Source organism: Dasypus novemcinctus, chromosome 21, assembly GCF_030445035.2.
Source record: "Dasypus novemcinctus isolate mDasNov1 chromosome 21, mDasNov1.1.hap2, whole genome shotgun sequence".
Lineage (NCBI taxonomy): Eukaryota > Metazoa > Chordata > Mammalia > Cingulata > Dasypodidae > Dasypus > Dasypus novemcinctus.
In genome coordinates, this window is record NC_080693.1 from 79,223,096 (window position 1) to 79,235,687 (window position 12,592).

At 38.5% G+C, this 12,592-nt stretch overlaps 2 protein-coding genes across 5 annotated transcripts in view; one reads left to right on the top strand and one right to left on the bottom strand.

Annotated features, from left to right (window-relative positions):
* The window catches only part of RAB37 (RAB37, member RAS oncogene family), a 72,458-nt gene that overhangs the window by 28,890 nt on the left and 30,976 nt on the right, over positions 1–12,592 (top strand). The window lies entirely within an intron of this gene.
* Positions 1–12,592, bottom strand: part of CD300LF (CD300 molecule like family member f) — a 29,254-nt gene that overhangs the window by 7,509 nt on the left and 9,153 nt on the right. For all 3 annotated transcript variants that reach the window (XM_058284676.1, XM_058284675.1, XM_004463811.4), the window contains one exon: positions 488–817. In XM_058284676.1, the coding sequence (XP_058140659.1) occupies positions 488–817 (330 nt within the window). The remainder of the gene's footprint in view (positions 1–487; positions 818–12,592) is intronic.

Here is a 12,592-nt window from a genome sequence, read left to right on the forward strand (position 1 = left end):
CACCGGGAGGGCAGCCATGTGGCTGACAGGAGGTGAGGGGGACTGTCCAGACCTCAGCGACTCGGCCGTGCTGAGCCTCTGTCTCCCCTGAGGTGGGATACGGACCGGGGATGGGAGCAAAGGCTACGAAGTCCCAGGCCAGAACTCCACAGACCACACTTGGGCTCCAAAATACCAGGAAAGCTTTGCCAGGGTCTCTGGGTCCCACGGGAGGGGGTCACTTTGGATCATGGCTAGAATTAAGGACCATCTCTATGCGCAAGAGCCCCAGACCCTGAGCTGGGTAGAGAAAACAGTGTACCCAGAAAGGCTTTCCCCCATCCTGGGAGAGAGGCCTTGGCCCTCCCAATCCCAAGCAGACAGCCAGGGTTCTGTGAGAGCCCAGGGCTCAACCACCCTCTGACCTGCTCACAGTTCTGGCACTTGAGAGAAACCTCAGGAGCCAAGACAGAGCAGGTACTGAAAAGACACATACACATGCCCCTACCTGGATCAATGGTCACTTTAACTTGGAACCCAAGGTCAGGTCCAGTTCTCTCAATCCCACACCAGTAAGTGTCAGCATCTTCTTCCCTGAGATCCACCATGGTCACGGTGAATGTGCGACTTTTCTGGTTGTCTCTGATGGACATGCGGCCCACCTTCACCTCTTGCTCTGATTCCTTGGTTTTGATGAGGATTCTGCAGCTACCCCAATCAGCTCCTCGGCACCACCACTTCTTGTTGAACTCCCACCCTTGATCATATTTACAATCCAGGGTCAACAATCCCTTCTGTGGGCCACTCACTGCCTTTGGACCGTGGATGGAGAGACAGCCTGGAAAACACAAATCCCAGAGGGCAGGGCCACAGCCTGATCCAGGTGCCTCATGAGTTGAACAACAGTCAAGGAAGGAGTACAACTTCCACGAGACAGACCTTTTATCCTTCAAAGTATTACTGGGTCAAGGCCACCAAGAAAATCCCTGAAGAACACAACTACTGATCTCAGAAGAAGCAAAATGTTGAGACTGAGCAATAATAGCTTCCTATAACTCACCCTTCCCCACCACGCTACCGCCAATATAATCTTTACATTTCAAGGGATGTCCTTTTGCAGACATCTCTGTGTTATATTGTCTGGTGGGGAGGAAATGCCTAAGAGCCCGTTTCCACAGAAGAGCGAGTACTGTGCTGACTCTTTGTGCTGATGACCCTCGGGAGGTCCCACTGAAGCATCTACATCAGAGAGCTGTGGGGGGATGTGCCTGGGGTCTGCGTGGTAAAGCACCCAGGAGGGAAGGTCTTCGAGGGTGACCAGAACAGTGGGGCCAGCTGGTCTCCACGTGTCATGGAATCCATATCACACGGACTCCCTTTTTTTCCAATAAATTGTCAATTCTAGTTCCAAACTTCTTAGTAAAAGCAAACTTTAATTAACAGCAAGCAGATGTTAGATTCAAACAGAGCGGGACCCCTGCCATGCCCTCTTGTGTCTGGTAAGACTTTTACTAAATCTAACAGAGTTATTTCACCTAAGAGTTAAAGAATGAGCAAAGTGGCATGCGTTATTAGCTCTTCCCTTCAAACAACTGCTCCAGGACAACATTCACACAATATTTTTAGCCTAGTCTTTTGCTCGAAAGCAATCAGAGCAATGGAAATACCTTAAATGACACCTCTGTCCACCAAGTATTCAGCTGAGCTAAAAGCAGACTCATTTACAGAAATGACGACTCTGACCATTTATGTACTGGCCATAAACAATACTGTGACTGTTGAGGCATAAGTTAAAGATAGAACAAGAAGCATGTTGGAGCTCTTGAAGGAGCCCTGGGAGCAATTCATGTCAGGGAAGAGAGAATATAGTCTTTCATGTGCTGAGAGACAATCAAGGCCCTGGCTAAGAGAAGGGTTGTGCCAGTGGCTTTGATTCCTGGCTCAACCACTCACAAGTTGGGTGAAGCTGGGCAAGTTAACCTCTCTGTGCCTCCTTTAAAAAATGGGGATAATAACAGTACTTACCTCTGTAATATAATATTGTGCTTAATATTAATTTTAATGTTAGTACTGCCCCTGGACAAATGAAAGCTTTAGACTGTACCAGAATCTCCTGGAAAGTCAGACTTCAAAGTGGTCTGTTTCACCACAAATCAACAGTGCTGCATAAACAGATGAATGCCTGCTCTGCACAGGCAAGGGGCCACACACCTAAATCTGTTTTCCATGACATCTGAAGGGAGCTATGAAAACGACACACACCCTTTTGAGGAAAGATGAGTTTTTAAGCTTTCTTTTGTGAACTATGAAAAAGTTTCTGCTTAACAAGGGCAAGACCACTTTAAGCTAAATATTCAAAGAAAAAAATGCATCTGAAAATTACTTACAGAAAATAAAAAACCCATCTGAAAATTGTTTACAGAAAATGAAATTTGAGATTGAGCTGGAAAAAAGTAACAAATAACTTCACTCAAATAAAGACAATATAAAATATATAAACACTCCCAAAATAGCAAAAATGAAAATACTACATATTAAAATTTATGTGGCATAGCCAAATCTGCATTCAAAAGTAATTTCTCAGGGAAAATTTTGGCATTTCCCCAAAAAGTTAAACATAGAGTTACCATATGACCCCATAAATCCATTCCTGGGTATATACTCAAGAGAACTGAAAACAGGCCACACAAAACCTGGTGCATGCATTTTCAGTATTCATAATAGCTAAGAAGTGGAAACACAAATGTCCATCAACTGATGATGGATAAACAAATACCCCATATCCATACTGTGGAATATTATTCAGCCATAAAAAGGAATGAAGTACTTATACTGCTACAACATAGATGACCCTTAAAAACTTCATGCCAAATGGAAGACATTTGGCCAGTGTGATGGTTAGGCTATTGTGTCAACTCGGCCAGGGAATTGTACCCAGTTGTTTGGTCAAGCAAGCACTGGGCTACCTGTAATGCAAGGGAATCTATGGACTTTAGTCACCATTGACTTTACTGCAGGAGTAAATCACAGATAGCTGGTCATAATTACATCCATCAGGGAGATTACCATCAGCAGTGAGTGAAGCTTAACCCAATCAGTTGAATCTCTTAAAAGGGGAAGTGACTCCAGCATTGAGAGAGAATTTCCCAGCTCATCTTTGGACAGCCAGCATCTCCCAGACCTCGTCAAGAATCTTCATTGGACTTTCATCTGAACCTGGTTGCAGGGAACCTGGACTTGTGCATCCCCACAGCTGCATGAGAGAGTCTGATAAATCTCTTACTCTCGACAGATATCCCTTGTTGATCCTGTTTCCCTAGAGAACCCTGACTAATACAGCCAGACACAAAAGACCACATACTGCAAGATTCCATTTATATGAAATTCATAGAGACAGAGAGTACTATCAGTGGCTGCCAGGGGCTGAGGGAAGGGCAGAATGCTGATGACTGCTAATGGGCATGAGGTTTCTAGGGTTTTGTGTTTTTTTTGAGGGGGGCGGGGCGGTTGGTTTTGGTTTTTAGGTACTGGGGCCGGGGATTGAACCTGGGACCGCATAGGTAGAAAACTAGCACTCAATCACTGAGCCACATTGGCTCCCCTGAGTTAGTTTTTTCATTTATTTTGCTTGTTGGTTATTTTAGTTTTGTTTTTTTTTAGGAGGCACCAGGAACACAACCCAGGACCTCCCATATGGGAAGCAGGCACTCAACCGCTTGAGTCACAACCACTCCCCTCTAGATTTCTTTTCAAGGTGATGAAAATGTTCTGAAATTAGATGAAGGTGATGGTTGCATAAGGCCGCGAATATACTAAAAGTGATTACACACTTTTAAATAGTGGGTTTTATGGTATGTGAATTGTATCTCAATGTTTAAAGTGGGGAAGGGAAGAAAGTAAATTCCTAGTTTTAAACATGCTTTAGTTAATTTTAGAAAGGAGAAAATTTATCAAGTCTTTAACCAACAAATTGGGGGGTGGGGGGTGAAATAACAAATAGTAACCTCAAGGAAATAAGAGGAAGAAAATTATACAAAGGAGAAATTAATAATTTATAAAATAAGAAACAGTAATATTAAGTTACTACAACTTGAAACTGGATCATTGCAGCAAAAAAAGAGGAGGAGGAAGAGGAAGTGAAGAATAAAGAAGGCAGGAGGAGTGGGAAAAGAAGCAACAATAAATGGAAAATATATGGTACATGTAATCAAAATGAGTAGAGATGAAAATTTTTCAGTATGAAAGGATACTTTATAACTGTGAAATTTTCTGTTAATATATACTCAGTAAAATAGAAGATAACTTTCTGAGAAAAACAAAAACAAAACAATAAAATTTATTCAAAAACAAGCAAAATACCTGAATAGAGAAATAATCACAGAAAAAAATTAAAGCTATCAAAGAATTTACACCAATAAAGGCTCTGTTGCAAGACTTTTTGTTGCGTCATCTTGTTGTGTCAGCTCTCCGTGTGGGCGGCTCCATTCCTGGGCAGGCTGCACTTTCTTTCTCGCTGGGCAGCTCTCCTTACAGGGCGCACTCCTTGCGTGTGGGGCTCCCCTATGCGGGGGACACACCTGCGTGGCAGGGCACTCCTTGCGCGCATCAGCACTGCGCATGGGCCAGCTCCACACTGGTCAAGAAGGCCCAGGGTTTGAACCGCGGACCTCCCATGTGGTAGACGGACGCCCTAACCACTGGGCCAAGTCCACCGCCCATTTAATGGAATTTTAGAGTATTCTTCATGCAGAAAGAAAAATATCCCAGAAGGATATTGTGAGAATCAAGAAGGAATATAAAGTAGCAAAAGTGGTAAATAAGAGACTAAATTTAAATTATTATTGAAACTGATATAAAAACAAGAGCAATAATACCTTATGGAAGATAAAATGACTTGATACCTCAAACTTCTTTCAAAATAATACAGTGGAGGCAGGGTAGGTGGGAAATTGGAGGGTGGATTAAAAGAGAGGGCATGAGCTGATGGGATTGTTGTATCTGGGTGATGGGCGCACGGTGGTTTATTGGACAACTCTCTCTGCCTTTGTATGGATTTAAAATATTCCTATTTTTAAAATAAAATAAAACACAGAGAGGAAAATTAAAATATGTATGGCATAAGCATATAAATTGAAGGGGCACATGGAGATAAAGGGTTCTCAGTTCCTTGAAGTACCTAGGAGGAAGGTAGAAGTATGAATCCATATTAAGACTGTGGGAAGCCAAGGAAGCATGTGACTCTCTCTGAGGCAGTCACTAAGAGAAGAGTAAGAGAGTATATAAATTCCAAATTAACAGAAAGGAGAACATACAATAGTAAAATAATTAATCAGTCAAAAAAGGCAAAAGAGGAAAAAGAAACATAAGAGAGGCAGGAGAGATAGCACATGGTAAAATAGTAGACTTATATCCTAATACATCAGTGATCTTATTAAATGCAAACAAAGTAAATGTTCTATTTAAAATATGAAGATTGTCAGACTGGATTTTTTAAAAATGATTTACTGGTTTCAAGAGAAACATTTTAAACATAAAGATGCAGAAAGGTTGAAAGTTAAATGTGAAAAAAAGATAAAACATGCAAATGATAACCAAAGAAAGCCCAAGAATTTATATTAATATCAAACAAAACAGAATTTAAAGAAAAATACTACAAAATTTTTTAAAAATCACGTCATAAAGATAAAAGCTTCAATTCACAAGAAAGACATAAAAATTCCAATTTATAGACACCTAATAACAGGGCTTCAAAATTTAAAACTGACAGAACTATAAAAAGAAAGAGATAATCCAAAACCACAATGGGAGATTGAATATCTCTTTTGTTAATTAGAAAGCCAATGGGGTGAAATAGCAGTAAAGATATAAAAATATATAAAGGGTTGGGAAGTGGATTTGGCTCAACTGGTAAGAGCATCCACCTACCACCCAGGGCCTCCTGACTCGTGTGATGAGCTGGCCCAAACTCAGTGCTGATGCTCACAAGGAGTGCCCTGCCCACACAGGGGTGTCCCCCGCATAGGGGAGCCCCACACACAAGGAGTGCACACTATAAGGAGAGCTGCCTGGTGCAAAAGAAGCACAGCCTGCCCAGGAGTGGTGCCACATACACAGAGAGCTAACACAGCAAGATGATGAAACAAAGAAGAGACACAGTTTCCCAGTGCCACTGACAAGAATACAAATGGACACAGAAGAACACACAGTGAATGGACACAGAGAACAGACAACTAGAGTGAAGGGGGGAAGAGGAGAGAAATAAATTTTTCTAAAATCTAAAAATAATAATAATAAAATGTATAATGAATACAGTTGACAAACCTGACCTGATGAACACACAGAACACTGAATCCAACAACTTTAAAACACACACATTTTTTAAAAGTGCACAGAAAACATTTACAAAAATTGACCATTAAAAAGACCAGCCATGCATCCGAACTTCATTCCTTTTCACAGCTGAGTAATATTTCATTGCATATATCTACCTCAATTTGTTTATCTATTCACCCACCAATGGACACTTGAGTTGCTTCCACCTTTTGACTACTTGAAATAATGCTTCATCAACATTGGTGTACAAGTATCTGATCAAGGCTCTGCTTTCAGTTCTTTGGGATATATACCAAGAAGTAGGATTGCTGCACTAACTTTCTCAGTTTAGCCACAGTTTGGTGGCTCCTCAGAAAACTGAAAACAGAATTACTGTAGCGATTGCTGGGCCACATGGTAATTTGATTTTCAATTTTCTGAGGAAACACAAAACTATGGTTAAAATGGGAAATTCAGTGCTGTAGGTTTGTTACTACAACAAAATGTTTAAAAAAAAATTTTTAAAGACCTGCCATTTAATAGGTCTCCACAAATTTCTAAGGATTTAAATCATTGAATTTGTTCTCAGAATACAACTCGATTAAGCTAGAAATAAATAAAACACATAATTTGAAAATTCCTACAATGTTTAAAAATTAATAAATATACTTTAAATAATGGATGAAGAAAAATACCACAATAAAAATTAGAAAATAATTTTAATTAAATCAAAACTTGTGGGATGTAGGGTAAAAGGTAAAATAGGGGTTTTTTTCAAGACAACAAGATCATGTCCATAGAAAATTCTAAGGAATACACAATTAATACTAGAAGTACAAAGAGTATTTTTTAAAAGTGAATTCAGCAAGGTTGTCAGATATAAAGTGAAGAAGAAAAGTTGTATTCTGATATACCAGCAAAAAATAGAAAATAAAATAAAAAATAATAGTATTTATGATATCACAAAACATAACATACTTAGACATTTCTTTCATGAAAGATGTGCAAAACCTCTACATTGAAAACTATAAAACATTTCCAAAAGAAATTTTTAAAAATCTAATAATTAGGAAATTATACCATGTTCTATATTAGAAGACTTATTATTGTTAGGATGTCCATTCTCCCCAAAAATTGATCTGTAGATTTAACATAATCCCAGTCAAAATCTCAGTAGAGTTTTTTGTAGAAATTGACATTCTGTTACTAAAGTGTATATGGCATGCAAGGAACCAAGACAAGCCAAAGAGTCTTAGTGAAAAACAAGTTAGAAGTCTTACACAGTCTGATTTCAAGATTTACCATAAAGCTATAGTAATCAAATCAGTGTGAATTAGCTTAAAGGAGAGACAAAGAAGTGAATGGAAAAGAATGGTAAATCCGTAAATAAATGCACATATTTGATTTTGGGCAAAGGGACAAAAGACAATTTCAATTGTCTTTTCAACAATTGGTGATGGAACAACTAGATATTCATACAGACAAAAGGAGCTTTGATTCCTACCTTACATTTTACAAAAAAAAAAAATTAACATGGATCATAGACTTAAATTTAAAAGCTAAAACTCTACAGTTTCTAGATGAAAATTTGTAGAATATTTTCGCAAACTTGAGGTACAAGAAGATTTCTTAGACAAGACAAAGAAAGTACTAACAATAAAAAGAAAAAAATGACAAATTGGGCTTCATTAAAGAAAAAAAAATGTCTTCTCAACAAAATATATTGTTTAGAAAATGAGTATACAAGCCAAGGACTGGAAGAAAATATGCACAATATGTATATCTGAAATAGGACTTATGTCCAGAATACATAAAGTACTCCTACAACTCAATAATAAAGAGAATACAGCCAAATTTCTAAAAATACAAAATACTTTAATAGACTTCACAAAAAAAGATAGTTAATGACTAATGACACGTTAAAAAGGATTCAAGCACTTGGGCGCTGGCCTACCACATGGGAGGTCCCAGGTTCCAGTGCCTCCTAAAAAAGATGAGCAGATGTTGTCTCCCACCCCAAGAGAGCTACACCCACCACAAAGAGAGCTGGACTCCGCCTCCACCATAACGGAGCTGGACGCCAGTGCAACAGAGCTAAACTCCAACCCCCACCCCAACAAGCAGAGGCCACAAGCCAGCGGACACTGTAGCCAAGGGGGAGCAGATATGGCTCAGCCCGTTGGGCACTTGACTGTCATGTGGGAGATCCCGAGATCGGTTCCTGGTGCCTCCTGGAGAAGGTGAGCAAACAATGAACAGACAGACAAGCGAACCATGGCAAGTGGGATAAATAAAGAAAAATAAAGTAAATAAAATAAATCTTTAAAGAAAAAAAGTTTTCAATATCAGTAGTCATCAAGAATTGCAAATTAAAACTACACCACAGGGGAAGCGGATGTGGTTCAAGTGATAAGGCCTCTCTGCCTTCCATATGGGAGGACCTGTGAAAAAGAAGAGAAAGCTTGCCTGCGACTGCCGCATGGTGAGCCAAGTGCCCACGCAGTGAGCCGAGTGCCCATGTGGGTGCCTGCACAGCAAGCCAAGTGCCCATGTGGTGAGCCAAGCGCCCCCATGGTGAGCCGAGTGCCCACGCATTGAGCCGAATGCCCACACAAGTGCCTGCACGGCAATCCAAGTGCCCAAGTGAATGCCCACATGGTGAGCCAGTGCCCGTGCAGTGAGCTGAATGCCCATGTGGTGAGCCAGTGCACACATGGCAAACTGAGTGCCCGTGCAGCAAACCAGGTACCCATGCAAGTGAGTCACGCAGCAAGATGATGACACAACAAAAGAGAGAAGGGGAGAATCAAGGTGAAGCACAGCAGAGATCAGCAACTGAGGTGTCTCAGGTGACAGGGAACCTCTCTCCATGTCAGAGGTTCCTGGGATCAAATCCCAGTGAATCCTAGAAGTGAAAGAGAAGACAAAAAGAGACGTAGATACAGAGGATTACACAGTGAATGGACACAGACAGCAAAAACAGCAAGGCGGAGGTGGGGAGGAAAGAAAGAAAAAGAAACTACATCACAAACCTGCTAGCATGACTAAAATTAAGAAGACTGACAACCTCAGTGTTGGGATTTGGAAGACCCTGGAAAGTTATTTTTCAATTTCTTATGAAGTTAAACATGCGTGTATCCTACTAAATGTAAATCATACATCAATTTAAAGAATCTTGTGAGATGTATGTGAAGTAGGGCTTAAAGACATTTTATTGCTTTAAATGCATTTATTAGAAATGAAAAAAGGGATTAAGTTTAATAAACTAAGCATCTATTTCAAAAGTTAGAAAAAAGAACAGGAGAAAGTCAAAGGAAGGAAATCATAAAGATAAGATTTCTAAATGAAGTAGAAAGTAAACATAAAATAGAGAAGATTAACAAAGCAAAGAGTTGGTTCTTTAAAAAATAATAATTATCAACGCTGTTCATAATAGAAAAGGAGTAATCACAAATTGTCAACATCAGGAATGGATTGGGAGCATCACTACAGATCCTGAACATATTAAAAAGATTAAAAGTATACCTAAATAACTTTATGCCCACAAAATTAACATTTTAGATGAAATGGAGAAATACCTAGAAAAAGAAATAATGCAATAGAGTAAAAGGTGCACAAAAAGACATAGAAAGTCTGAATAGTGCTTTATAATAAATAAAAGTCGTTACTATAAACCTCCCAAAAAGAAAGCTCTGGGCCTATACTACTTCAATGGAGACAGCTACCAAATACTTAAAGGAGAAATAAAGTCTTTCTTACACACAAAAAATTTCAAAGTATAGGAAAAGAACATGCCATCTCAAACCCACCAAATGAAACTATCATAACCTGCATTCCAAAGCCTGACAAGGGAAATACAAAAAAAGGCAAACATCACTCAGGAACATAAATGTAAAGTATGAGAAAAAAGTCAACAAACTGAATCCAGCAATACATAAAAAGAATAATACATTATCACCAAATGGGGTTTATGCCAAAATTGTAAAACTGGAAAATCAATATTAAATTTTCTAATGAAATCAATGAATATAATATGCCACATTAACTGAGTAAAGGAGAAAAACCATATGATCATTGCAACAGATTCAGGGAAAATTACTGTATAAAATTCAACCTCCATTCATGTAAAAAAAAAACTCTTAGCAAAATAAGAGTTTTCTCTAATAAAGATTACCTATCAAAAAAATCAATACCACACTTAAGGTGGAACATTGATGTTTACTTTATAAGAATTTGTTAACCTTTACAAATGTAAAGGTAAAAGTACATGTTTAATGTACTTTTCTGTACATGTATTTCCTACAATTAAAAAATTAAATATCAAAAGCCAATAGCCAAGTTAACAGTGAAATACTATAGGCATTCTAATTGAAATCATGAACAAAACATGGATTCCCGATAGATAATAATGTTATTCTGAAGCAAGACATGAAATAAATAAAATGGATAGTTATTAGAAAGTCAATGACAACATTTTGAGATATAATAGCCTACCTAGAAAATTTTAAATTGAAAACTTCTAATTCATAATTAAATTCTCAGTGGAGTAGCTATATACGCTATAAAAATAAAAATCAGTGGCTTTCCCATATGCCAGTAGTAAATAGTTAGAAAATAAAGTGGAAAAGTGCCCATTAGCAAGAGCAATAAAAGTGTATTAAGGGAAGCAAATGTGGCTCAAACAGTTGGGTGCTCCCACCTACCACACGGGAGGTCCCAGGTTCACTTCCCAGTGCCCCCTAAAGAAGGTGACCAAGACAGAGAGCTGACATGGTGGGGATGGCACAACAAGATGAGGCAATGAAGAGACACAAGGAAGCAGTAAGAAATACAAGTGGGAGTAAAGGTGGCTCAAGCCATTGGGCACCTCCTTCCCACATGGGAGGTTCCAGATTCAGTTCCCAGTGCCTCCTAAAAAAAAGATGACCACACAACAAACAGACACAGAAAGAAGACAGCAAGTGCAAACAATGAGGAGAGGGGGGAGAAATAAATACACTAAGTAAATCTTTGACCAAAAAAATGTATTAAATACTTAGGAATAATCTTAACAGAGACAACAAAATTTTACTGAGAGGTATAAAGGTTTAAATACCATACCAATACACACATACACACACACATATTCTAGAGACTCTCCGAAAAGATGAGAAATTTTTAACATTTTAAAGATGAGTAACAAGAAATGACCTATTCTACCAGATATTAAAACATTATCAGGCCATAGTAAAGAAATCAGCTTGGTGATCTAGCAAAAATAGAAAAATACATCAATAGACCAGAATAGGAAGTCTAAAAACAGAGCTAGCCTATTTAAGAATTCAATATATACCATAAAATCTTAAAAGATAAGGGGGAGGGTAAGATCAATGCAGAAATATTGCTGGGATGCTGACATCTCATAAAATGCTCCATTTAAGTAAATTCGGGGCAGATTAAGGAGGGAAACAAAAAATAGCAAATCAGTTTTTAAACTTAAAGAAAATGGAAGTGAATGTTTATAAAATCTGGATGAAAGAGAAAACTCCCTGAACTTAAACTAAATGGAAGAAATCACACAAGAAAGAGTCAATAAACTTGACTGCATTCACCTGTAACACTTGAACATTCCAATAGCAAGGTTGAAAAGGCAAAGAAATGGGAGAAATATTTAGAATGAATAATGCAGACAAGGATGATTATCCTTTCTCTTTATAAAGAGTGCATACAAGAGAGCAGAGGTGACTCAAGCAATTGAGTAACACTTTCCCATATGGGAGGTCCCCAGTTCGGTTCCTGGTGCCTCCTAAAGAGAAGAACAGACACAGAGAGCACACAGTGAATGGACACAGAGAGCAGACGAGTACAAACAACAAGGGGAGGGGGGCATGTAGATCAATAAAAATAAATCTTTAAAAAAAAGAGAGTGCATACACTGGGGAGCAGATGTAGCCCAGTGGTTGAATACCTTCTTCCCATATATGAGGTCCTGGGTTCAATCCTCAGTACTTCATTAAAAAAAAAAAAAAAAAAAAAAAGTGCATACAGGGGGAAATCATTAAGACCCATTTGGAATGTTAAGTGCCTAGAAGAAGCAAGTCCCAAAGAGGAAATTCAGGTGGATAATAAAATGTGAAATATTCAATCTAAACAACCTAAAAAATATTTTTAAAAACAATGCCAATTTCATATATCCAATTGACAGAGGATTTATGCCTAACATCTTGCTGGCATGGATAAAAATGGGCACTGTGGGATACTGCTGGTAGGAATTTAATTGGTTATACCATTACAGAAAGTAACATGGCAATACATATAAAAA